This window comes from Toxotes jaculatrix, chromosome 11 (genome assembly GCF_017976425.1).
Source record: "Toxotes jaculatrix isolate fToxJac2 chromosome 11, fToxJac2.pri, whole genome shotgun sequence".
Taxonomy (NCBI): domain Eukaryota; kingdom Metazoa; phylum Chordata; class Actinopteri; family Toxotidae; genus Toxotes; species Toxotes jaculatrix.
This window is the reverse complement of record NC_054404.1, coordinates 19,053,264-19,078,027: the sequence shown is the minus strand read 5'-3', so window position 1 is coordinate 19,078,027 and position 24,764 is coordinate 19,053,264. Positions and strand designations below refer to the sequence as shown.

At 41.2% G+C, this 24,764-nt stretch overlaps 1 protein-coding gene across 1 annotated transcript; it reads left to right on the top strand.

Moving 5' to 3' along the window:
- Positions 1-317: 317 nt before the first annotated feature.
- si:dkey-192p21.6 (uncharacterized protein LOC565246 homolog) lies at positions 318-22,972 on the top strand. The gene is made up of 18 exons (XM_041050683.1): positions 318-434; positions 778-872; positions 1,740-1,861; positions 2,844-2,962; positions 4,940-5,009; positions 5,112-5,178; positions 6,945-7,021; positions 10,074-10,150; positions 11,100-11,130; positions 11,254-11,414; positions 14,062-14,174; positions 14,665-14,786; positions 15,466-15,589; positions 15,706-15,792; positions 16,851-16,928; positions 20,341-20,411; positions 21,507-21,619; positions 22,761-22,972. Exons 1-18 carry the CDS (start codon positions 353-355, stop codon positions 22,940-22,942), a joined length of 1,791 nt encoding a protein of 596 aa, XP_040906617.1. The 5' UTR covers positions 318-352; the 3' UTR covers positions 22,943-22,972.
- The last annotated feature ends 1,792 nt before the right edge of the window (positions 22,973-24,764 follow it).

Here is a 24,764-nt window from a genome sequence, read left to right as displayed (position 1 = left end):
GCTGTGGCTTAAAACAAAACCATTAGACTGGAGTCAAATAGAGGTACAGATTGTGTTTGGAAATGTAAATTATGTAGACCATGTCTGGCTTCTACACTAATACACACATTTGCCCTTATAACCCTATCAAATTTGAGAAGAGTTGTTGTTCAGTCTTGGTTTAGTTATCATCCCGTCCACAAATTATGAGTCTTTAATGATTTTTTTTGCCCCAAAAGTGTTTCCAAACATATGCATCAGAAACCTGTTAGAGGGAACCAAGTCTGCGTTCTGCCCTTTGACCACTTTTTATATTGGTGTGAGAGTTATAAAGATGAGCAGTGGCTGTTAGTGGCTGTTTTCACATGGCGACATGAAGCCCAGGAAACTGCTTCAAACAAGTCTAACTTTGTTAATCCTTGTAACCAGCAGCTATGGACGACACTCAAATCCAGGTGGGTCTTCTTTGATTCATCAGTGGTGGATTTGGATCATTCTGGTGTCCGCTCTTAAACAGGCCAGCAGACAATAACGTTCCTCTAGTGTTAGTTTTACATACCACTCTACCGTAGTCCCTTTATGTGAATCCAACAAAATATTTGTACTCTTTTTAGCTTATCATGTCAGTGTTTGGTCGTCGTACTCGGGATTAAAATTTAATGGACGTGTCAGTCAATAGTATTGAGTCAGTGTTAGGATCTTGATGGTGACTGTGATCTGATACACCCTTCTGCTATCTTTTATTTATGATATACCAAAAGCTTTTTGTACCAGCTGTAAATCATCAAACCATTACAGGACCCGACCTGAAAATGGACCAGGCTTTGTTAACATTTCATAACCAGCTGACAAAGGAAGTGCACATTTTCTACACGTCCGATTACTGCTACAAGGTAAAGAACGTTTACTGTCTCTCTGTTTGTCTATTCCCTCCTCCTCTATCTCTCTATCCAGGTTTCTTTGCTTGCTAGGACATGAACAAGTCAGTGTACCTATATGGATTAGTCAGTTTGGGGAGATTCATAGTGATGCACAGAGAACATAAAGAATATTACCTCACATACAGAAGAAGTCAAGTTTGACATTTATATTTCTCACCCAAATCTATCCAGTCACCAGAAAGACTAAAGGGGCACTCCAGTGATTTAGCACTGGATTTTACTTTGGGGACTCACATAAGACAGGTTTGAAACAAAAAAAGAATGGTCAGAATCTGTGCAGCTTTATTTTCCATAATGCAGCAAGTCATAGATGTGCCCTGCCTTGTCTTTCAAAGCCCCTCATATTAAATTCCTAATGCAGTTTCTCTGTCAAAAATCTGAAGTCAGGATAATATTGGTGTCCTCAGGTTTAATGCCCCAGATTTTATAAATCTCCCCTCACTGTAGATTTTCAAAGGATAGAGAGAAGATCAGCAAGTAAATCTGAGGATCAAGCCTTTGCTACATGTTGTGGTCCTATTGTGCATGTACATCCATTTTTAACTGTTCTACTAAAAAACAATTTTAGAGACCTGAGGAGAGGAATAACAGTATTTCACAAGGAAAAAGCAGAAGTTTTGCACAATTTTTTTCTTTCTAATCTTATCTTGACTAGCACATTGTCTGTTTGCACCTGTTATGTGTGTATCCTTATTCTTCACACTGGTCTTTTAGTAGATCCTTAGGAGCAGCCAAGCCTTGAATCCACTGCCCTAGTCTTTTGGCTCTCAGACATTTTTTTTACATCCCAAACCTGTGAGTGATCTGTTTACTTCTCAGTGTGTGTACCAGCATTTGGTCTCTGTGAAACCCAACAACAGCAACGCATCTGCGGTGATCAGCACTAAATTCAGTCTGACTGTGCGAGCAGAGTCACAGACCAGGAATGCAACTCTGTGCAGGTAACAAGCTTAATATTCTAACAAAGCATCAACAATCAAACCAGCAGGTAATTTTACAGTCCAGCGAGGTAAAACTGCTGATCTGTTTCCTCTTTACTTATAATAACTCGGTCTGTGGGAGTGCATTGCTCTTGTCTGGAGACATAATATAGTGTGGTGGCATCCGATGATTGCGTCAGCAGTCTGCGTGATTATTTACAGGGCTGGGGGAGTAATCCTGACCTGCTTTCTGGACCTGAGTGATGCCCTCCCTTAAGCCACCTCGCTGGGTATCGATCAGGAGCCTTTTTGGGGTTAATAAGACCCGACATTCCACTATTGATGAAAAGGGCTCATTAAAGCTTCAAAGCTACACGTCCTGTGGAAACCTCAGCAGGGATGTTAACTGGAGGAGACAATTGCCATATTTATAAACAATCAGGACTGACAAGATACCAGGGCAGAGCTTTCCATTTAGAGGTCACCTGTAAACATGGTGCCAGGGATTCGGTTGCAACATGACAAGTCTCTGGTGCTTTTTCTTGCCCTCTCAGAGGTCTGATCCTGGGCCTCTTAGATCAATGCTGAGGTCTCTAACCAGACTGTGCTGCTATTGATTTCCTTCTCCCTTTGAAATAACACTCCAAGTGATAGCTAGTATGTCATCCCAACCGTGGATCAATATCAGCGTGTAATGCATGTTTTTGGGGCATGAAACTGGAGACTGTGTGAGGACAGAGGAGCACATTTTAAGTCCACAGACACTAGGTGGTGCTCTTGAGCTTTATAGGTGTTGTGAAATCCCCAGAGGAAGACAGGAAGACCCCTTTTTTACTGTCAGGTCAAGAGGAAAACAGCAGCAGTGGTAGTAAAAGAAAAAGAAAAGTAATCACATGTTTCTGCTAAAGAAATACAATCTCAGAGGAGATAAAATAAAAACAGCCTGTAGTCTTATGTGCTTTTGAGGGAGGCATTTCTAGGATTTTCATTGTTTTTGATGCAGGTGGAGTCAAACATATGGAGAAGGTGGTCATTACTCTGTTTGGATCCAGATGTCAGAGGCTGCCAGTAATCCCAGCTGCGCTCACAGTGTGGATAAAAGGCCAAACAATGCATACCTGCGTAAGTGCACAACACTGATGAAGAGTACACGATGACAAAATTCAGTAATCAGCTGAAAAGTTTTGAATAATTGATGCAAAGTCTGATGTGTTGTGATTGTTGAGGCACAGTGACAGGGAGGGAATCTGTGTCCACGCTCAGGCCAAGCCTTTGATCCACTCTGTACTTAACTGAGTCAGCAAAGAGGAGAATCACTCGGCTCGTCCACATCTACTGAGCAGTAACTCTCATCCATCCCTCGGGACATGATGTGTATTGATCAAATAAGACATGCTTTCTTGAAAAGGGATAAAAGAAAAGCTTTTCTGTTTGTTTTGAGAGCCTGGCTCCGTGAGTAGGGGATTGTGGGTAATACATTAGGGAGTGTGGAAGGATTAGGGCGTAATGGGATTTTGAAAGCGTCTCCCTCCATAATGTACACTCTACTTAACAATATTGCAGATTATGTTGTAGATCAGACTTTTAAGGCCAAGTAGCCATTATCCAAGCAGATATATGGTCAGTGTGACTGCACCCCTCACAGTATGATGAGCTTCCATTAGCTTCACAGACCGGTGATTATACAAACTCCCCGTAGGACTTGCTCATCTTAAGTAATGGTCTGGTCAGCAGCTCAAGACAGGTTAGAGTTGCCCTGCGAGGGAATTTCAAAGTTTACTTCAGCGTTTCAGATTGATCGGCTGCAGGCCTTCATGAGGTCATTTGATGGGTGCGGTATTCTTCAAGGATGTGTTTCTGTGCAGCTGCTATCAGATCCACACTTTAATCATGTTAGTATTGTATTCTGCATTGTACTACAAACCACAGGTCACCTGCTGAGGCCTTAATTCTCTCAAAGAAATCAAAGATATCGACTAATATCAAGTGTTTGACTCAAGCAAACGTATTGATGAACTGAACTTAATCTAGTTGTTTCAAATACCTCCATTAATTTTCTGTTTATTCTGACAGTAACTAATAGAGCGAGCACGGCTGTTGCAGAGATCGAGTGCTGTTTCACGTCTTGTGCTGAGAGCTTTATGGTGTTTTTATGAGTGGACACCAGAGATGCCAGGACTTTTCCGAGGCGATTAAGTGACCAGTCTTTGTTCAGAGTGGATGTCACAGTGTGGATTCAGCTCAGGTTAAAATTGGCTCTTTGTATTTGTTTTTTTCCCCACTAAAGACAAACATGACACGTACTGTCCCTTAATTTCCCGTGTTTGACGTAAGAGGGTCGTCCTGGTATCTTCTGAGCTCGTGTGTTATAGTTTTATAATCAGCAGCACAGCTGTCAAACGTTTCCTTGATATTTCAGTGCCTCTGAGGCTGATGAGTGAGAAATAATGTAGTAAACCTGCATTTTTGTTTGCAAGATACAAGGTAAAAATAAATGATATTTAGTATAAATGTATGTTGCACTAACATCTATTAATATTTCTCACACAGATACATAAGCTTTTTGTTTTACCCCAAGCTTTGTTTTAATGATCTTGGCAACTGTCATTATTTATTTTGCAAACAAAAGACATCCAGGCCACTGTATGCGTGGTCTCTCATACTGTGAACCTCATCCTGACCCGGCTTCTATCTATGATACTCTCCAGCAGTCCAGCTCTTTCCCTCTGTCTTTGTTTTATCCTCCTTGTTCCAGTGTAGTCTTACATTTTCCTTTTCGGATGCCTGTAGGCTTAGATTACACAGAGTGATTGCTATGTGATGGATCGACCAAGAGTTTTCCATTAGGCTCTTGTTTGTCACTTGAGGGATCCCCTTTGACACTGTTTGATTCCCACAAGGGAGTTCAGAGGCGAGTAAAGCCGACAGTTTGGACTGGTTTATCAGGCCTTTTATCCCCAGTTAGATTCTTTTCTGATAGAGATGTACAGTACAAAGCTCCTGACAAGGACGTCCAGACAGAGACTGTTATGTAGGGTGGTACTGTTTGATTACACAAAGTCCATTTGTAAACACTGGCTTTTTGCATTGTTCCATCAGCTCTTCTGGTTTCAGCTCTCTTACTGGCCATAATCGCCCTCTCATTTGTTGTGGCACCCTACATCTACAGGTACCCATATGTTTTTTACATCATCCACAATGAAAATACCATTCTGCACTGATGACTCTTCCATCAGAAGCAAGCAGACCAGACTTGTTGTCCTTTTTACAGGAGGCGCTGTACATCAAAGTTTATTAAGACCATTTGCTGCCAAGGCCCTCAGTTCTCAGTGGATAATGTAAGTAAAATGCTGCCTCTGATGAATGCATTTGATTAATGTATTTATAAATGGAACAAGATGATGCATGATTTGATTGATTAGATTTAGATCTGTCATAAGCCAATCAAAGAATTTCCATCAAATGAGTGCTTAAGGGGTTGTCTCATCTGTATTAACTGCACAGTTTTGAAATACTGAACGCCTCAATTCAAGATGCACCATTAAACCCATTATATCTTTCTTTAGTCTCATTATTCCTGAAATTCCTGTTTCGCACTCTAGAAACTAAAATGTTCAGAGAAGCACAACACAAAATAGTTGCACCATCTTTATTTCTTTACAGCTGAAAATGATTGACTTTATGCTTTTTTTTTGTAATCAAACATTAACATTGCCTTGATCCAACAGTTACATTGAATTATTTTCATTGGCCAACTCCACAGCCTGAGATGCATACCAAAATTGCTCAGAGACTCCAGTCATCAAGCCATTTGGGAGACACTAATGGAATGATTGATACAAATGTTAGCAGAGCCAATTGTACTGGAGACTTACATAGAAGCGATACAGCGTTGTATCCGTCCAATCATCTTGCTTGATGGCAAGAACTGCTGTGTATTTTTGGTGAGCATGAATGGCTCCTCTCATTCTTCCAAGCAAGATGTCTCTGTCTTCCATATGCTGTCTGGATGGCAAGCAGATCCATCATAACATATTAGTGTGGCTGTCTTCCTGCTCTGGCTCTTTAAACCGCTGCACAGAGGCCAGCCAGTCCGGCTAATCCAACTGAGAGGGCAACAGGCCAGAGTCATCTCAATGCTGCCTTCACAGAGAGAGGGAAGAAGAAGCCCCCCCCTCGCCTGCACAGAAAATGACCCGGAACAGAGAGATGCACATGATTTTGAGGGGTGCTGACCCATGTGGCATTTTGGACTTTTGTTTTTGTCAATATTTTTATATCTTAGAACAAATAGTTAGGTAAAAATCTTCAAACTGTTTTGCATTTCACATATTTTTTGGAGTTGCTTCAAGTGTACAGTATGATAACTTTAATTATAATGTAATCATCAGTAATCACTGTTCCAAAGTCAGTCAATTAGCAGAACTTGTCAGCTGTTAAAGGGGGCCTTGTAATCAGCACTTTGAAATGTACATTTTCAAAACAACATGAGGCAACTGAGAGGGATCATGAGAGAAATAAAGTACAAAAGTATTTAAAGCTGCGCTAATCAATGGCTTTATACTAACACTGGATCAAATGACTACATGAAAGGGCTCACTCAGAGTCACAAACCTACAGAGAATTATAACCGGACTCTGCAGTCCCCCCTTAGCTACACATAGCGTTTGTTTTGTGTTTTTAGTATTTCTGTTCTTGTCGACCTTGATTCCAGCCAAAGCAGCACAGTTTTGAGCAAAGAAGCCATGATAAACCTACTGCATGATACCTGCCTGGCACCAAAAGACAGACAGACAAAATCATCAGCCGGCTATTGAAGAGCTAGATATTTTTCTCAGGGGTTGGTGGAGTCCAGAACAGAGCTAAAAGTGAATATTGAACTTGTATTCATAGGGTGACCAAAAACATGACTCCAATGCCAATGTTGCTGTTGCTTTGTTGTTGGAACAACAAGATTTAACATATTACATACAGCAGTCGTACAGTATATGGTGAGTTTGCAAATGTTGCTACTTGTCATGTAACCTCTTATGATCCACACTAGTGTTTACTTAAAAGCCAAAGTGCTGACATTATTTTGTGTAACCCCTAATTGTTACTGCAGGACGCGGCATGTGAAGCTGAGCCCAATACCACCAAAGCTACACCAACACGTCTGCGCTCGCTGGACACTTTCAGAGGGTATGTACTCCATCAACAACCATCCTGTTTATCAGTCTATCACCACATGCGGCTCGTTCACATGCTAATTCTTTTTAGAGCAGTCTGAGGCATGATGAAGATCTACAGGCCCAGCATAAAGAATAATTACAGGGGTCACAGTCTGGCCACATGCTCCCCCAAGCTTTTGTTATCAGGCGGTATAGCTTTGGGCATGATTTCTGATATCAGCGTGTCTCGAGTTTGGAACAGTGTGTTTCTGTTGGACAGGAGTGATGCATGTGATTGAATCTGGGCTCCCTGCTAGCTTTAATTGTGGCCTGGGGGTAGACACAAAGCACGCCTCTCTGGAAACAGGATGCTGGTGTGGCTTTGACCTCCCCCTTGCCAAATAATTGATGTAATAATACCGTCAACATATCAGCACACATCCACACAGCCATAGATCTCCTGCCAAAATGGAGAGTGAGAGGAAATCCAGCGGCACAGAGACAGCATCCAGCAAAGGATTGGCATCTTCTCCATCTGTGGCTTCCTTTTGGATGAAAAACCACCTGAAACCACCGTGCATATGTGCTGAATTCAAAATACAGCATAGTTTTATTTACTTTGGGCTGAATTGGTTGAGAACATTCACACCAGGATTTGGTTCAAGGAGAAGATACATTTCAATTTCATTTCCTTTTGAATACACTTCCTGCCGCAAGACTGTTCAATCTTATTAGCTGAAGCGTCACTCCGGGGTTACAGATAGTTGTCGCGTATTGATGTCATGATTGGTAATACTGGAAATTCTCATACCTGACAACACGTTTAATCAAACTGTGACTCAGCGCTCAAGATTAACGCTGTGTGTGCCTCCTCAGCCCTGTGACTTATGATCCATACCCCTGATAAGTAACAACTTTCTACAGAGAACAGACACATCAGTCATCTGCCATAAATGCTGAGACATTTCTGAAGGCAAAAGGCTTTTCTTCTGAGCTGAAAGGTTTTTCTGATCATTGCTCAGCCTCCACTGACATGATATACAGAGAACTGTGGAGCACAGTTGCGCGTTAATTTTTCTAAAAGGATTTGGATTTTAATCTTGTGCCGCACTGCTAAAAGCCTGTCGCCGGTTTCCTTACTGTAGAAAATCGCACCGTTAGTAGTTAGCAGTGCCTTACAACAGAGGGAACAACTATTATAGGAAAACCATGGATTGTCAGCTGCATTTAACACCAGGTGGCTGATTCATTCTGTGCCTTATTTTGGCTAAGCCCCAAGTTTTCCTCCGATTAGGTTTCAGATATGCTCTGATGTTTGGCCACAAAAAAAAGAACCTTGGCATTTCCACTCAAGTAGTAATTTATTATGACTAGATTGGGTGTCCATGTACTTGATATGGTCATCACAGTAGGTAACTCAATACTCTGCAGCAATAGAGTGTAACTATCCATTTGCAAGGGGAAAATGTACTAAGCTAATACTCTAATTGGTAATGCATGTACAGTGATTCAAATCAAAGAAGTCCATCAGCGTCTATCAGTGAGTCATAACCAGTTGTCACTGCTGCAAGACAGACACGTCTGCCTGTAATCTGCTATAAATCATAGATACTGATTCCCAGACATGAATTAAGTCTATTACTGAGGTGACAAATATTCAATGGAGAGCTTTAGAGGGTTATTTACAACTTAAACCTGATTAGGCAACAAGAAACACGCCTGCTGTGCTTCAGCCTGGACATTATCTGCTTTTGTATTAACTTTGGTGCAACATAAAACAAAGGGATCTCAGTACACATCATATTAATTAAGCACTTAGTTTCCCTTAATCATAATTAGCAGGTACAAGTGTGGTACATGTGTGTGGCGTTTGTAATGTAATCTGCCTGTGATGGAGCTCTTATTCACAGTCAGACACCCAGAGTGTTTTAATCAAAAAGATGGCCAATAAGCCACGATATTGCAGTGATTTTCACTGGGTCTCATCTGGCTAGTGATTTAACCTTTGTCTTTGTCACTATGGCAACTAATGGATGTGTTCGTCAAAAATTAAACGATAGCGTGTGTGCATACATGCGTGTGTGTATGAATGTATGTGTGTGTGTGAGGCTGAGAGAGAGAGAGAGAGAGAGAGAGAGAGAGAGAGAGAGAGAGAGAGAGAGAGAGAGAGAGAGAGAGAGAGAGAGAGTACATGGACACATGAACCAGGGTTTAGTCTACTTTAATAGCCCTTTTGAGATGATAGTGGCCGATTAAAATCTTGTATCAGCAGGTTGGGGCTAAAAGAGCAGTAATGGCTTTGGTGCACCTCTTAATTGAATCTAGGCAGAAAAACAAGAGGAGGCAGAGGCAGATACAGTGCACCTTATCAGACAGTCTTGTTCTTAGAGGTTGTACTAATCTTGTTAAACCTCTTAAAGACCCCCTTATGATTTTTTTTTAATCTTTTTGATTAAATAACACATGAATCAAAAGCATAAATTCAAGTATTTAGGATGGTGAAAGGATGGAATCTGCCTCGGAGCAAGCCTCTTTAGCCGCTTGACTGTGCAACCATTTACATTCCCCCACAAGTTTGTGTTATTTAATGGCACTCGCCCATTTTCTTACATGCAACGCAAACACCTTTTTTCCTCTAGCGCCTGATTCAGTAAAGTACTCCATCATGCGTGCTGTGTTTCAGCAGCCCTGGCCGGTGCTAAAGTATAAAGTGTATCATATATTAGAGGCAAAGTCTTTAGTCAGCACTCCTGCTTGAGGAGATCCAGAGGACAAGTGTTCATTTCCTGAGTGATTCATAATGCTTAGATTGCATTACCTTGCATTTGGACTGTGACAGAATAAAAAGCCCCTCCCCGGGCCTCTTTAACTTCAATTCAGAAGTTAATGTTGAATATTGAATATTGGATTTTTTTAGAAGAAGGTCAGAAATTATTGTGCTATTATTATGCATTTCACGTTTTTATGGTGTATTTTTAATGACAGCTGTCCATTTTCACTCACATCTCCTTCATTTACTCTTTACCAGTGCATGAAGGTTAATCCCATTATTACTGATTTGCTCATCACGGCTGTCTTTGTAGGTTCGCCCTGACAGTGATGGTGTTTGTGAACTACGGTGGAGGAGGGTACTGGTTCTTTCAACATGCACCGTGGAATGGTTAAGTAAAGTACAAGGCATACACAGCTTTACCCAAAAAAAACAAGATGAGAGTGGTATGTACATTACAACCTGCATCTTGCATGTAGCAGTTTGGAATTCATCTACATCTGCCATTCATGTGGATTTAGCAGAGCTCGTAGTGCTCAATGTGTTTTATGGACAGAGCAGATACTTCTACACCTTCTTCACACAAACCCTGATAGGACATGAATGCATGAACTCAAGGCTATTACTCAACAGCAGCTTTCTCCTCATCATGTCTGAAGCGTTTTCTGACCTGTTGTCACTAATTATGACAAATGCTGTCTCGAACCAAACACCCAGGATGCCATTCTTCATACGAGCCACATCAAAGCTGCGATCCATAGATGTTTATTGTTATTAACAACCAGGGAGGAGAGAGGAGGAGGAGGGATGAGTGTTTAAATGACAGCTAGTAGAATATGGGAGGAATGAGTAACACCCCCCTGCTGCAAGTACCAGTCTTGAGGTTCTCTTGAGCAAGGCACCTGTGATCAAAGGAGGCAGTTGCTAGGTATATTTTCCCTGGGTGAATAAAAGTTTGAAAAAAAAAACAAAAAACCCCAAAATGTCACTGCAGCTTTTATGAAATGCATGTCATCGTTTAGGGGTGTTCTCAATTTAAATTTTATAATAGCCTTTTCACCACATCTGCAAGGGTGTATTGATTTCATGGGTGGTTTGATGAATGTTCTCTTTGCCTCAGGGCCGCTTCTGTCATGGAGTAAAGATATTTATTAATCACTCCTTTTCAAAATGGAAAGTTAATAACAGAAGCAGCACTTTAAGGACATAACATTGTTCCTAATTCACCTTTTGGATTGCCAGGATTAGAGGAGGCCAAGAACTGTGAACTCTGTAAAATGGCATCAAATTTGGGTATCTGCGTGTCTGTTGATGTTAATTTATGTCTCTGGCTTTGCAGGTTTAACTGTGGCAGATCTTGTCATGCCATGGTAGGTGAAACTGGAGGACTGTCAGATATTTTCCGTCCTGTTTTAATATAGACAAATGTGCATAGATTTGTACATATATCGTTTGACCATATTTTAAAAGTGTAATGGTGTTGTTTCTTCCAGGTTTGTGTTTATCATTGGGACTTCAGTGGTGTTAGCTTTCAGATCCATGCAGAGGAGAGGAGTAAGCCGCCTCCAGCTGCTGCGCAAATTCACCTGGAGAACAGTTGTCCTTCTGATGCTCGGCTTCTGCTTCCTCAACTACTCTCCAAGAGACGGACCACGTAAGTGCAAAATATGTAGCACACACTGTAATTGTTAATGGAACAAATACATTTCATGGGGATGTGTCTGTTCTGTACTTTTTGTTTGTTCTGTGCTGGGGAAACTATTAAATCCCAGACGCTGGCATGTCTAATAATACATCCAGTCATTAGCAGTACATTGTACAGCGCTGTAAGTAATTAGCACCAGCAGAGAACAGATAGAGACTTTTCTTGTGTAAATGCACCAGTTCATCTGAAAAGTTAAACAAACTGCACATGGTGTAACAACAAAGAATTTTAACACAGTTTCTGTCAAGAGGTATCATCAAGCATCCTTTTTCATATCATGTTATATGGACCTGAAATTAGTCAATTAATAGCTAGGTTTTAGATTTTGTAATTTTTTTTCTAGCCATAACATGATGTTAAACCAAACTTTATGTTTTGCTCTGATTCTCAGACAAAACAAGACTGACAAGACTGACATTAGCTTGAGTTCTAGGAAAATGAGATGGATTTTTTTTTATGTCTTCTGATGTTTTAGAGATAAAATGAATAATCGATTAATCGAAAAGTGACCAGAAGATTAATTTTTATGAAAATAATTGTTAGTTGCTGCCCTAGGACTGATATACTGTACAGCTTGTATTTGATATGTAGTTAGTCAAAGACAGTGTGTTTAGATCCAGATTTGTGATAAAAGCCAAAGCTGCAGGGCTGTGTAAGGGTTAACAGAGGGGAAGCAGACTGAAAAGCCCCATTTCATCGTTCACCTGGGGATGCACAAGGCGCCCCTCACACATTAGCCATTCCTGGTGCTAATGGACTTTCATGGGTAGATGTCTCCGTAACTGGGTTAACAAAAATATTGTTATTGTGTGTGCAGTCTCAAAATCCAGCACCAGGGGACATTTAACAGAGGCCGATTGAGCAAAAACAACCGCTGTGGTAATGGACAATTATAAACAGATAGTGTTACACCCTTCAGCCACATGCAGCTGCTGTAGAGGCTGCCGCTGGAAGCTGCTCATAGCAACACGGTGACTTTTACCATAAACTGCAGCTTTGCCCTCTGTCTCCAAGGACGTCCTCTGCAGTTCAGTCACAGGGTTTGATCTAATAAGAAAATGGAGACATGTCAGCTCAATATGTTAAATGTTTCAGTGTCAGATGAGGCAGAAGAAGGTGTTAACCTTTGGCATCAACCATGAGTCATTTCAAATAAATCCCACTATGTCCAAATCATCGTCAAAGCAGTGTTAAAGAACTTTAGACAGATTTACACATTACTCTGTTGGTTTAGAAAGTTATAAAGTAACAGATTGAATTAATTCATTACAGATTCCATCAGATAAACTCAGAAATGCTGTGGTGGAGCTAAAAACACGGCTGTTCCTCTCAACTCCATAGATGTTGATGTTTTTGACTTGCAAAAATATTCTTTTGCTTGAGATCACAGTGTGTTTCCAAGATTTTATCTCTGACCATATGACTTTGTTTATTCGTTGCTGGACGGTGACGAGTTACAAGACAAAGTCAGATGAAGATGAGATCCAAAAGTCAGATTCAAACCGCTACTGCAGAGTAACCTTGAGGATGTTTGAGTTAAAAATAAATAAAAGAGAAAAGAAAAACACTTTCAAAAGTTTGCTCTACTTTCTGATGGCTTTACTCAGTTCTGCTCACTTCCACCATAGAATCATTATTTTATTCAATCTATCACTGAAAGTGCTCAGAGATGGGAAGTAGACAGTGGAGCTTTCACTTCTTAAATGATATTGAACCTCAAAAAAGGTCTCAATTTCACACACACGAAAAACGACATGCATTGATCAGAAAGTGAAACAAACGATGTCACACTGCCCTGCAGTTCACCTTAAAACTGCAACTTTCCCAATTATTTTTATTTAAGTGACAGTTTTGTGGGGAGACAGATACAGTAAATTATCTCAGAGGGGGTTGTAACCTGCATATTTAACAAATGTGTCATTAGTGAGAGCTTCCTCTTTTCCTGTGAAAGGAGAGATTTCCGCCTCTTATTTAATTTGAACGGATCAATGATTGGGATTACATTGTTTTTACAGCACTTCGTGTGGCAAAGAGGTTTTCAATTAACTAATGTGTAGATTACCATCAATCTCTCAACCAGAAGCCAAGACTATTTGTCGAGACCAAGAGATAAGTGGGAATCTTTGCTTCGGCTTCCCACCTTCCTGACATGTCCATATCCTGAAGGCTGACACCGTTTGCATGTGTGTTGTGCTTCCCATCTTTCTCCTTCTCATGTTCAATATTATCAATTTCCTGATTTATAATTGGCTCAAATCAGCAAGAATAATTTTATACCAGTGAAATACATCTATGCCCGGATGTGGCATGGGCATAGACACATCTACTCCTGAACGAACTTTCGCCTGTACTTCTGTGCAAGTGACAATTAAGATCTATCTATCTATGCCTTGTGTGATTTTGTAACTTTATAGTGTATGCACATATTCATATATACATATGTACATTACACAGCACTTAACTGCGATTTCACTTCAGGTTATATTCTAAACTGCACTTTGTTGTCTCAGTAGTTGTACTCTATGCAAGAACATTGAAGTTGAATCAAATGTTCTTCATGTATATATCAGTATTAAGGTGCACTGTGCTGTTCTAGTGTCCTGGTCTTGGCTGCGGATCCCTGGAGTGCTGCAGCGTCTGGGCTTCACCTACTTTGTTCTGGCTCTCCTGCAGACTTTCTGGGGCCAGAAAGAAATCCCACTGAGATCGGTGAGCAGCTCTGTCAAGTTCAATCTCGTCATTTCAAACAAGGGGGAAAAAAACACAGAAGAAGTCCAACCTTAAAATAACAAATTTAAATTTAGTTTTACTTTGGCACCGTGGTTATTTTACCTTTTTAAATTCTGACATCAGCATACTTGCATGTTCACACTGACAAGTTTAACATGCCAAAGTGTTGCAGGTGTAACGTAGCAGGTAAAATATTTCACTGGAAGTAATGATTTTGACCTGCTGGTTGGATGAAAAATCAGGGCATCACCAAGTCATTAGGATTCATCCTCTGGGCACCATGAACATATGTACCACTGTCCAATAAATGACAGTGGTACTGTCAGACAGACTGACATTACCATTCATAAGGTCACGCTGCTTTCATGGCTTAAAAAAAAAAAAAAAAAAAAAAAAAAAAGCTAATTTGCAGTGTATGGTTGTGTGTTCTGTGACTGTTTTACCTCAACAAGATTTGTGCATGTTGCAGTATCACTGTTGGAACCCCATCCAGGATGTGGTCCTGTATTGGCCACAGTGGCTGATTATCATCCTGCTGGAGACTCTGTGGCTGTGCATCACGTTCCTGATGCCTGTACCCAACTGCCCCACGTAGGTCCAAGCAAAACTCCTGCTGTCATGTCACTGACCGAGTCCAGTCTGCTCATTAATCCACTGTGCACATATGCTAAAAGTGTAAATTTAATTCACCTCTCCATGCTGAGATAATCTCCAGTTGGGGCTGTTGCGCTGCAGCAGAGGTGTTAGTGTGAGCCTTGTGTTGCTGGTGTTATGAACTGCTGTGATTTATGGGCCTGTGGTGGATGCTTCAGAGGGCATAATTAGCCAATCTCAGTCTGTCATGTGCAATAAGAGGAGCGGAGGCAGAGGATCCATCTTCCTCGCTCTGTGTCTTCTCCTCAGTGCTGCTTTTTGTGTGTTTTTCTTCCCATTTCTATGACCCTGCATGACTGTGAGTTTAAATAGCAGCAATTTTTCCCCACAGCATTGGTGTTTTTTGGTAACATTTGTTTTTTATTTTTCTTAATGCAATGTGAGGATATGTGGTGAATGCAAATCTCATACAAAGCTTAAAGACAAGAGGTGATGTTTGCCATCAGATAAAAGAACTGCCTGAGGAGCTTCCTTTGTCTAAATCTGTGTTCCTAAAATTCAGTTTTAGAGGTTTGCTTTTTGTTTTGTTTTTACTCCTTTGTTCTGATTTTGTTATTTTATCAGTGATGCACAATTTCTTTTTCTACCAGTCATAATTACTCTTGCTTGTTGTCAGAGGGTATTTGGGAGCTGGTGGAATCGGTGATGACGGCCTTTACCCAAACTGCACTGGAGGCGCAGCAGGATACATTGATAGATTGATGTTTGGTGATAACATGTACAGATACCCCACATGCAAAGTAAGATCTTTTCCACACACCATTCATTATTTTACCTATCTGTCACAAAACCTTGCAGTTGGAGTTAAAACCATTAAAAACAACCTTGCTGGTTCTTTTCATTTTTCTTATTCCAGGAACTGTATCACACCACTCAGCCCTTTGACCCAGAGGGGGTTCTGGGTACAATCAACTCCATTGTCATGGGATTCCTGGGGATGCAGGTAGGACAGATTATCTGTTTCTCCTCTGTAAGTCAACAAGTGATTATTCTGGTGTCTTGTCAGAAGTTTTTTCAAAATGTCCTTTATTTTTCTGTTGTCATGGTTTAGTTCCATATGTTCCTTTTGCTCAGAGCAGGGCCATTGTTTATCATGGTACTGTTGATAAGGTGAAAGAAGTTCCAGTGACAGCTGTGCATGATTTGGTTGAATTGCCCCTTTAAGGTCTCACAATACTGGCTCCTGATTGGCTGAGAGCAGCAGCTTCTTTTAACGCTTGCTTAGTGAGGACCTTCTCATCAAACACAGAAAACATATTTTTAAAAACTCGATCAGCTGTTTAGACAATTACGAACAGAACCACTCGCAACTGTAATATTAATGTTAAAGTAATGTTAAAGTTCTCATGATGACAAATAAATTTCTATGGCAGAGCTTCTTTACCTAGAGGATCAATGATGTTCTTTACTCATAACATTGTCTTAATAGCTTAATAAAAACTCTGAGACTCTCTGTACTGAAATGCAGATTGTGTGGAAGAGTCTTTGCCGCCTAATTATAAGTGCACAGCTGCCCTCCTTTATTGACAAAATGTTGTCAGAGAGTGAGGAGAGAGCTTTTGGTCTTTAGACCTGAGCCTCTGATGGCGGCAGTGTCACTTATAACCATTTGTGTTGTGGGAAGTTGCCAGGCAAAAGCAGCCACATTGCTGAATTCCCAGTGGGCGGTTAGCACTGAGCCCGTCAGTCAGCGAGTCTTAGACGACACGCCAGGTGTCCGCTGCCCTCCTCTGTGTTTGCCCGTGCTAATGTCCTCAGCTGAAACGTATTTATCATCACCAAATTAATCAGAGGGTGCGGATGACTTACACCCAACATCTGGCTCGACTGGATAGGAGAAATATGACCGCCATGCCAGGGACACAGTACTGACACCCACATCCCAGGCCTATTTGGTTACCAAAGGGCAGATACATGGACATATTGGTTGTTAGTGTTTACATAGTATTTCTTATTAAAAGCATGATTGAATGAGTAACATGTCTGCCTCCTTCTCCACAGGCTGGGAAAATTATCATTTCCTATAAGGCAATGAACGTCCACATCCTCAGTCGGTTCCTTGTGTGGGCCGTTATCCTGGTACGTCACATCATGTGGAGGTTTTAAACACAGCTGGTAAAGGAAATGAGCATAGAAGTCAATTGATAAGTTAAAACCAAGACAAACAAATCACTTAAAACATCTTCCTGCTTCTATGACTCACTGCACTGGAGGCGCAGCAGGATACATAGCTGAGCACTTATGTGGTCCTGCTGTTTTACTTCGCCTTGCAGGTAAACTGCAACGTGTTTTCCAGCCACTCGGGTATTAGTCATAGCCGCCAAGGCCATTCATTAGCAGGACTGAGGAGAGGACATGTGTGTGATCTCAGTACAATTAAACAACATCCATGTGTGGCTGTATTTCCGGGCAGACATGGGTATCCAGCGCCTCAGGGGGATACACACTGTCTCTCATTGCCTGTCTGTGCCTCACGTGGTTTTAGATGAGAGGAGCTGTGCATATTACTTACAGTCTTCTGCAGACAGTATCTAGCATCTGATTAAGAGCATGATCAATTAATATACCTGCAGGCAAAGTCTCAGGAAACATTTGCAGTCCATACACGTGATAGTTTCGATAAAGTGGTGTAACAGAATTAGATTAAAGACGATTCAGATCCAGAATGAAAAGATAAATCTGCTTGGACAGCATTTGACGTCACATTTGTTTTGGAGTTGTGCTCATTGTGGGTGGTCTCAAAGCACAAAAAGAGGCAAGCTGGCCTCTATTTCATTTAGAGGGGCAATGTGTCCCACAGGGAGCAGCCTAGTGTTACGCGAGATGGCCCGTTTTGCATTTCTAAACCTGTGACAGGAGGCTGTTAGTCTGCTCTAACGAGATTGACAGACATCCGTGTAGAAAGGCCAGACTTTGCTGAGCTGTGTCTGGCCACTATTTTTATATACGTACAGTCAAACACTGCAGAGATATAGCTTGTTTGCAAAATGGGGTTAGTAGGAGCCTGCATGCTGTGGAGGCAGACATCCTGAACTGGCAGTCCTGTGACCTGGAGCGATGATGGAGCTGGAGGAGCTGGCGGCTTCACTCAGCCTTGGAAATCAAACTGTGCAGGATGAAAAGAAGGGGCCAATGGACTGAGCCAGAGAAAAACACACAGAATCAGAGACTGATCCCATTAGTTCATGTAGTTATACTACTGTGCTTTTTCTTTTATATTTCAGACTCCTTCAGTCTGGTGCTGTAATTATATGGGGTTCATTTATTGAACCCATGTGTTTAAACCATACTGAAGGTTCTTAAATCAAGGAAATGTTTTTGTTTGTTAATTTTATCTCATCAGTATTACGGCTGTCAGGTAGTCGGGTTTGTCAAGTCAGGTCAAATTTATTTGTATAGCCCAATATGCAGTATCTCAATAGGGTTTACAGGCCCACAATAGCAAAAGGCTCTCACCCCATACTTTCTAAAACGATGAGAAAAACTTCCCCCAAAACCTCATCATCCAGGACAGGAATACTACAAGTCTGCCGCCATGCCAGCAGTGCTAACCTATTGGTGTTAGTGGTTATGGTCATCATTTTGGTTTAGTGCGTTAGCCTGCTAACGTTTGCAAATTAGCACTAAACACAGCTGAGGTACAGCTAAGCCTGGTTTGCATGTCATCAGTTTAGCTGGTATTTGGTCACAAACCACAGTTGGACAAGTGAAAACTGAGCTGCTGATGGTGCCAAATAAGAAGTCAAGGGGACACAAAGGTTATTACAATTCATCCTGTGGTAAAATAATGGCAAAATAACAGAAAGTTGGTTGAAACACACAATTCAATAGAATTATAACAGGTCCAACAGTGATGTAGTAAATCCAGTATAAGAATTGCAGATGCCCCAAAAGGGGTCTTTTGTGTTTGTGAATCAGGAAAAAAAATCCTGCTTATACATGTGAGAATCAATTGAAATTCTGTTGTGAGAATTTAATGTCATTAACCTCAATTCTTAAATGACAAATCTTCCCCATTTCAGCTCCTGGTGTTGAATCTTATTGGCTATTACTGTGGAGCGAGTGGCTGGAGGGAGGCGAAATAAATTAGATCCATTTGGCTTTTCCCAGAGGCAAAGAGTGACAAAGTAACACATGACTGAATAAATAAACATTAGGCTTTTATGTATTTCTACTGTATCTCATGGTTCACCAGTTAATGCATAGATGATGTAGATGCTGCTCAAGATTACGACTTTGGAGGCGATATATTCAGGATCATACAGCGTTTAGTGATGGATCAATACAGGGACTTAAAATCCTGGTTAACTGAAACAGAGAATAACAATAAAATAGATTTTCTCACGTTGCAGTGGTTGGCAGAGAGCAGTCTGTTTTTTATTGATTTTGGCCAGAGATACAGACCTTATGTAAAAAATAAATACAGCATAGAATCGGCCCACATGTTCTACCTATGTATATTTGCTATGGTTCCTTCTTTAATCTCAGTGGCTAAATTTATTTTTTGCCCAACAAAGTGTTTTCACCAACACAGAAAGCAAAATCAGTTTTAGTGATTGGCCTGTTCTTGATATTGACTTTTCTAATATGATTTCGGCTCAGAGGGGAGTCAGGAAGCAGAGCTGAACTGCTTCTTGTTTCAGACATGTGCTCTTGACATTAGCAGGTCTCCTCAGTGGAGGAGGGAGCTCATTTCTGCACGCACCCAACCACAGGATTGATATTATGCATTGGAGGCTCACAAAGTACCAGAAGGTGTTGATACAGTAAATGACAAAGCCAGAGTTTTGCGCCACTGAGTTCACTGATTTCTGTGGTGGATTGATATTCGGGGGCGGCCATGCATCTTCCTAATAAACAACAGCCCCTGTTAATTAAAGTCCAACGATCAGGCTCCAGAAGTGAGAGATTGAAATTGAGCGATTGTCCCACATACCAGCCCTATCCCACATCCTGCTGCCTGGATAGCCTGGAGACTTAATCCAGCCCCGGCTAGGCTATTTCCACACCATCGATTCTGTCATCTATACACATGATGGATATCCACCTAACAAGCATGTTTGGATCCTGATCCAGTGCCCTGGGTTTCTCTCTCTGGAGCACAAAATGCTTTAAGTATCTAAATCATATGTAAAGATAAATAGATGAGACAATAAAAGCTTTTATTGATGTAAAGTTCATCAGATCACACAGAGTTCCGCTATATCATGGCAAATAAGGCTGTGGAGTCAACTCAGCCCCACATGTGTGTGACTCTGTACTGTAGGGTAATTTCATTGAAGAGCACAACACTCCAGTGTAGGTGATCAAATTGGCATGTTTGCAGCCCGATATTGTGTGTGTGGCTCGATCGAGCGTGTTCAACTGAGTCCCAGATAATCGGTCAATCGGCCGGACTTGCTTGATTCTGTTGCCTCGCATTTTAGCTGCCCCATACAGCTTGCTTTATCGCCCTCCATCGATTTGAAATTTGTTTCATTTCCACCCTTAGGGAATCTCTGCAGCCATCCTTTCTAAGTGCACACGAGATGGAGGATTTATACCTGTCAATAAAAACCTTTGGTAAGTGCTTCCTGACCCTCTAAATCCAGCCACTTTTCCTCACAAAAGAAAGGATGGGTTTCCAACAGGCACAAATCAAGGCTGCTAAAACATGCGTTTACTTACCTCTAACAACAGCTATGACTGTAAATAATCACCCGGGCTGTCGGGAGTGTGAGGTGGAGGGGTTATACATCCTCCCAACGTGATCATTCTTCCTTACGGCCAGTAGAATTAAGGATGCTTTATCCTCTCTACCCCAGAAGCACTCAGTACACATTTCACCAGCCCTGGGTGATGGGCTCTGGGAAAAGCATTTATGTAATCACAGAGCAGTCTCACTGCTCCCAAACTATCATATGCCTTTTTGGAAAAACAAGACACAGCATCGTGATAAATGTTTGTAAAGATTTCACATGAAATGCAGCACAATTACTACCTAGGACTTAGATTGCTTTACGACCTGTGCATTTGTTCCACTCCCACATTCCCCTTAATATGATGTGAATCATTTTAATGTTTCAGCAGGAAGAATACCATTTCATCTGTGATGTGTAAGCAAATTCTTCATGATGTTCCACAGGGGCCCCCACTAGCAATGTGCTCATCCCTTGCCATTACCTGACTGGCTTTTATAGGCAGTTCATCATGCACAGGTTATTGAGCTCTTGAGTACGAGTCCCTGCCTGGATGTCTAGAAGTAATTAACTCCCAGCCAAGAGTCCTTTTTGGCCCCACTTCAACTAAGATAAAAAATTTAAAAAAAAAAGCCCAGTGAAAGCAGGCTCCGGGAGGCAGCCATTTTACATTAGATGATATTACATCAAACATTCTTGCACTTAGGAACAGACAGGGACATGGCTGGCTGGCACGGCTCCATGGGGCACGTGCCAAGGATCCACTGCTGATGCTTTAGATCAATCCAACAAACTGTCCCACAGTTTGCTGGATTGGCTTGAGACCCCTGGGTGTTATTTATCCGCAGCAAAGGATTGATAGACTCTGTGTTTTTACACCCTTGTTCACACCGTACTACTAACATTTTAGTGATGCCCAAATGTACAGAGTAAAATGTTGCTGTTGTTCTAAAGAGCTGTTGATTGTCTGTTTCTCCAGGTCATTGTCCTATGTGACATGTATGGGCTGTTTCTCCTTCCTGCTGCTGGGAGGCATGTACTTTGTCACTGACATCAAGCGCTGGTGGGGCGGACAGCCATTCATCTACCCAGGTAATGTTTATTCACAAATCAAAGGGCTCAGTGCGCCGTACTGGTGTATTTGCTTTGAGCATAATAAAAACTCTGATCGGCTATGATTATTATCTCAACAATGGATCACTACATGTAGTAATGAGCCCACATGCATTTGAATGTCATTCAGTTCATCATTTTGGTTTTCTGGCCTGAAACTTTCATGATTGTTGTTTCCATGTCTAGGCAGCTGTTTTTAGCAGAAGTGTTCTTAAAGCCCAGTGTTCTCTGCCTGACCAGCACCACACAGACAAAGATAGTGACTGGCTGGTGAACATGGTGGAGTATTTGGCATTTAAAAGCCAGATGTTCCCCTTGGTGGAGAGTAAAGCAGAGGAAAAAGGAGAGCAAATATTGAACTCGCATTTGGCAGGTGGCTGGAAACAAGACTCTAAATGAATGCTTACTTTTCCCTGTGTCTGCCGGATGTGTAAATAAGCAACTGTTTGCTTTAAGGTTCACCATATCGACTTTAAAGATGATGCTATGTCAGTGTGTTGTGTTTACAGCTTGTATCCACTGCAACAAAGTGGCCAAAATGTAAGTTAATGCAGGTTCGAAGGAAAATTCTGGGGGGTGTTATTCTCATAGTGCAGCCATTGACTGTGCTTGAAGCTAACTTTGCACTGAACACCTCCACTGGTGTAATTTGGGAAATGGAAATTCTGTTTTATCAGGGCAAACAAATGTCAAAAAATAATTTTAAAATGCTTGTTTCAGAGTCTGGCCAAAACTAAACACAGAAATTGGTCCCCTGGATAAGCCTCTAGAGCAACTTGGCAGCTAACCAAGCTAGCTATCTATTCATATGCAATAATAAACGCTTAGTACGTACCATTTCATATATCACAGGATTGTACTTTAACAGGGGTTAAGTGTACAAAAGTGTCCCAAAGGGTTTGATGGGTTTGTATGGGGCCTATGGGGGTCTAGGGGGTCATGTTTTGGTCTATTGCCCTTCTTCTTACACTTATTTAATAACATCTGGTCTGCATTTGAAATTATTTTTGTAAAACTGAAGTTTATTTTGAAAGCTTTTGGAGATTCACACCGCTCTCATCATTATACCTTATGCTGAAATTTTCCTTTAAAACACGTGTATGTCTCCTCTCCTCCTCAGGGATGAACTCCATCTTTGTGTACGTTGGCCACTCTCTCCTGGGTTTCTATTTCCCGTTCAGCTGGGAGATGCGCCTTCAGCAGAGCCACTGGGAGTGGCTCTTCCAAAGCCTGTGGGGAACTGCACTGTGGGTGCTCATTGCCTACCTGCTCTACAGGAAGAAATTCTTCCTCAAAATATAAAAGGGATGATCATCCCCTCTCTTATTCTGTAGCTGCCATTACCTTGTTTTTTTTCAATTAAAAACAAACAGTGTTCATGTTAGTGTATATAGATTATTACAATATCTGTGGAGTTTTGAAAAATCTGGCAATCTACGTATGTACATTTGAATAAATTGTACTGCTGCTAAAATCCAAGTCATCTCATGAATCAAGCAGCAAAGAGGAAGTGCTTAAAGGAAAAGTATGAAAATAATCTTCCATTAACTCACCACCCAGTTTCCAAAGAAGAGGTCTGATCCTGATCCATTGTCAGTGTGGGCAGCTGAGGTTTTATTTGATGCCACTTGTTTTGAGCACTGAATACACTGATTAAATCAAATATACTGAGGTGGTACTTAACAAATTAGGCCGAGTGATTCCGCTACACACCAGGCCAGCCATTATGAGTCTGTTGCCATGACCACTTCTCTTCCTTCTGTGTGTGTGTGTGTGTGTGTGTGCGTGTGTGTGTGTGTGTGTGGTACCATCTGCTGTCCGAGTGACAGTACTTTAATAGGGGTCAAGACGCACAGCTCACAAAGGAGTGTCATTAATGGGACTGAAACCTCTTGCACTCACTGTATTAGAAAATCATGGAAATTACACAAATCCAATTCATCAGAGGAAACCGATAAGCCCCCTGAAGGAACCTGAGCCCTATACGTTTTACTTTTTTTTTTTTAATTATTGTACAAAGCTACTTAACCACTGAAACAGTTCATTCTCAGACTCAGATTAGAAAATTTCCACATGGTTGACAGTCCAGTCGAGTAATTTATACGTGTTTTTGTATAATGTAGTGTATGTATGACAGTGCTGAACACACCGAGATCAGTGTGGCCTCGGCGTCAGGTCAGGTGGTGTGTACATCATGAAATGATCATCTAGTTAATGAAATGAAACATCATGCTCTTCTTCCAGAGCAAAATCACATTACACACTCATCAGAAGCCTTAAGAACATTGCGTAACATGGTGTAGTGGTTTTGGCAGTTGTAGTGAGTAGTAATTGTTGTTTGAATCCCACTAGGTGCATTCTGCCTTCTTGAACAATACTCAGGTCCATTACTGCTTTCCTAAACTACTGTGCCAGCAATGAAGGAGCAGAGCTGCTTCTTCATGGGATGAAAATGAAATTGATACAGACTCGCCACAGAGGTCTAAAGATATCATTTGTGTATTTGCTTGCAATGATAAAGCTTTTTATTTGAATATAAGCACTTAGTTGGCTCATTCAGAGCAACTTACAGTAACTGCTGTTGGGAGAAATCAAAAGAGTCCAAATAAGAATGTCGAGGCTGAGGAGGTGATTAATGTTCTGCTTATATTTCAGATTGAATTTCTGCTAATCTCATCCTGCAGTGCTCTAAACTTCTTGTCGCGCTAGCATTGTCGGAAAAAGCCTATGAGACACCACTGTGGTTCCACATACCACACTTCCTTGCCTTTATTGATTCTCACTGAGCATATGTCTCAGGATACCTATAGTCTGTCATATGGAAACTTTACCCCCCGATACAATGTTCTTATGCAGACCACTAGGCTTCTTATATTCACATAACGATCCCCACATTCTCCCTTGATACAGTTACTAATATTACATTTACCCTGCTATAGGAACATCTGAGTATAGTATCTGCTTATCAGATCATATATTGCAAACATATTAACGTCAGTTTCACAAATAAAGACATCATGATATCGTGAAGCAGGTAACAACTGTCAGACCTTTTCTTATGACTTTTTCAGCAATAATTTTGTTTAAAATGGATATACAGGGTTTTAGATGGAAAATTAAATCA

What these genes read in the sequence shown, in the direction of transcription:
- si:dkey-192p21.6 (XM_041050683.1), top strand. Translation starts at nt 353, where the DNA reads ATGAAGCCCAGGAAACTGCTTCAAACAAGTCTAACTTTGTTAATCCTT. An exon ending in CTCAGTTCTCAGTGGATAAT is followed by an intron (nt 5,179 to 6,944) that starts GTAAGTAAAATG and finishes TTGTTACTGCAG; the next exon opens with GACGCGGCATGTGAAGCTGA. An exon ending in ACAGCCATTCATCTACCCAG is followed by an intron (nt 21,620 to 22,760) that starts GTAATGTTTATT and finishes TCTCCTCCTCAG; the next exon opens with GGATGAACTCCATCTTTGTG.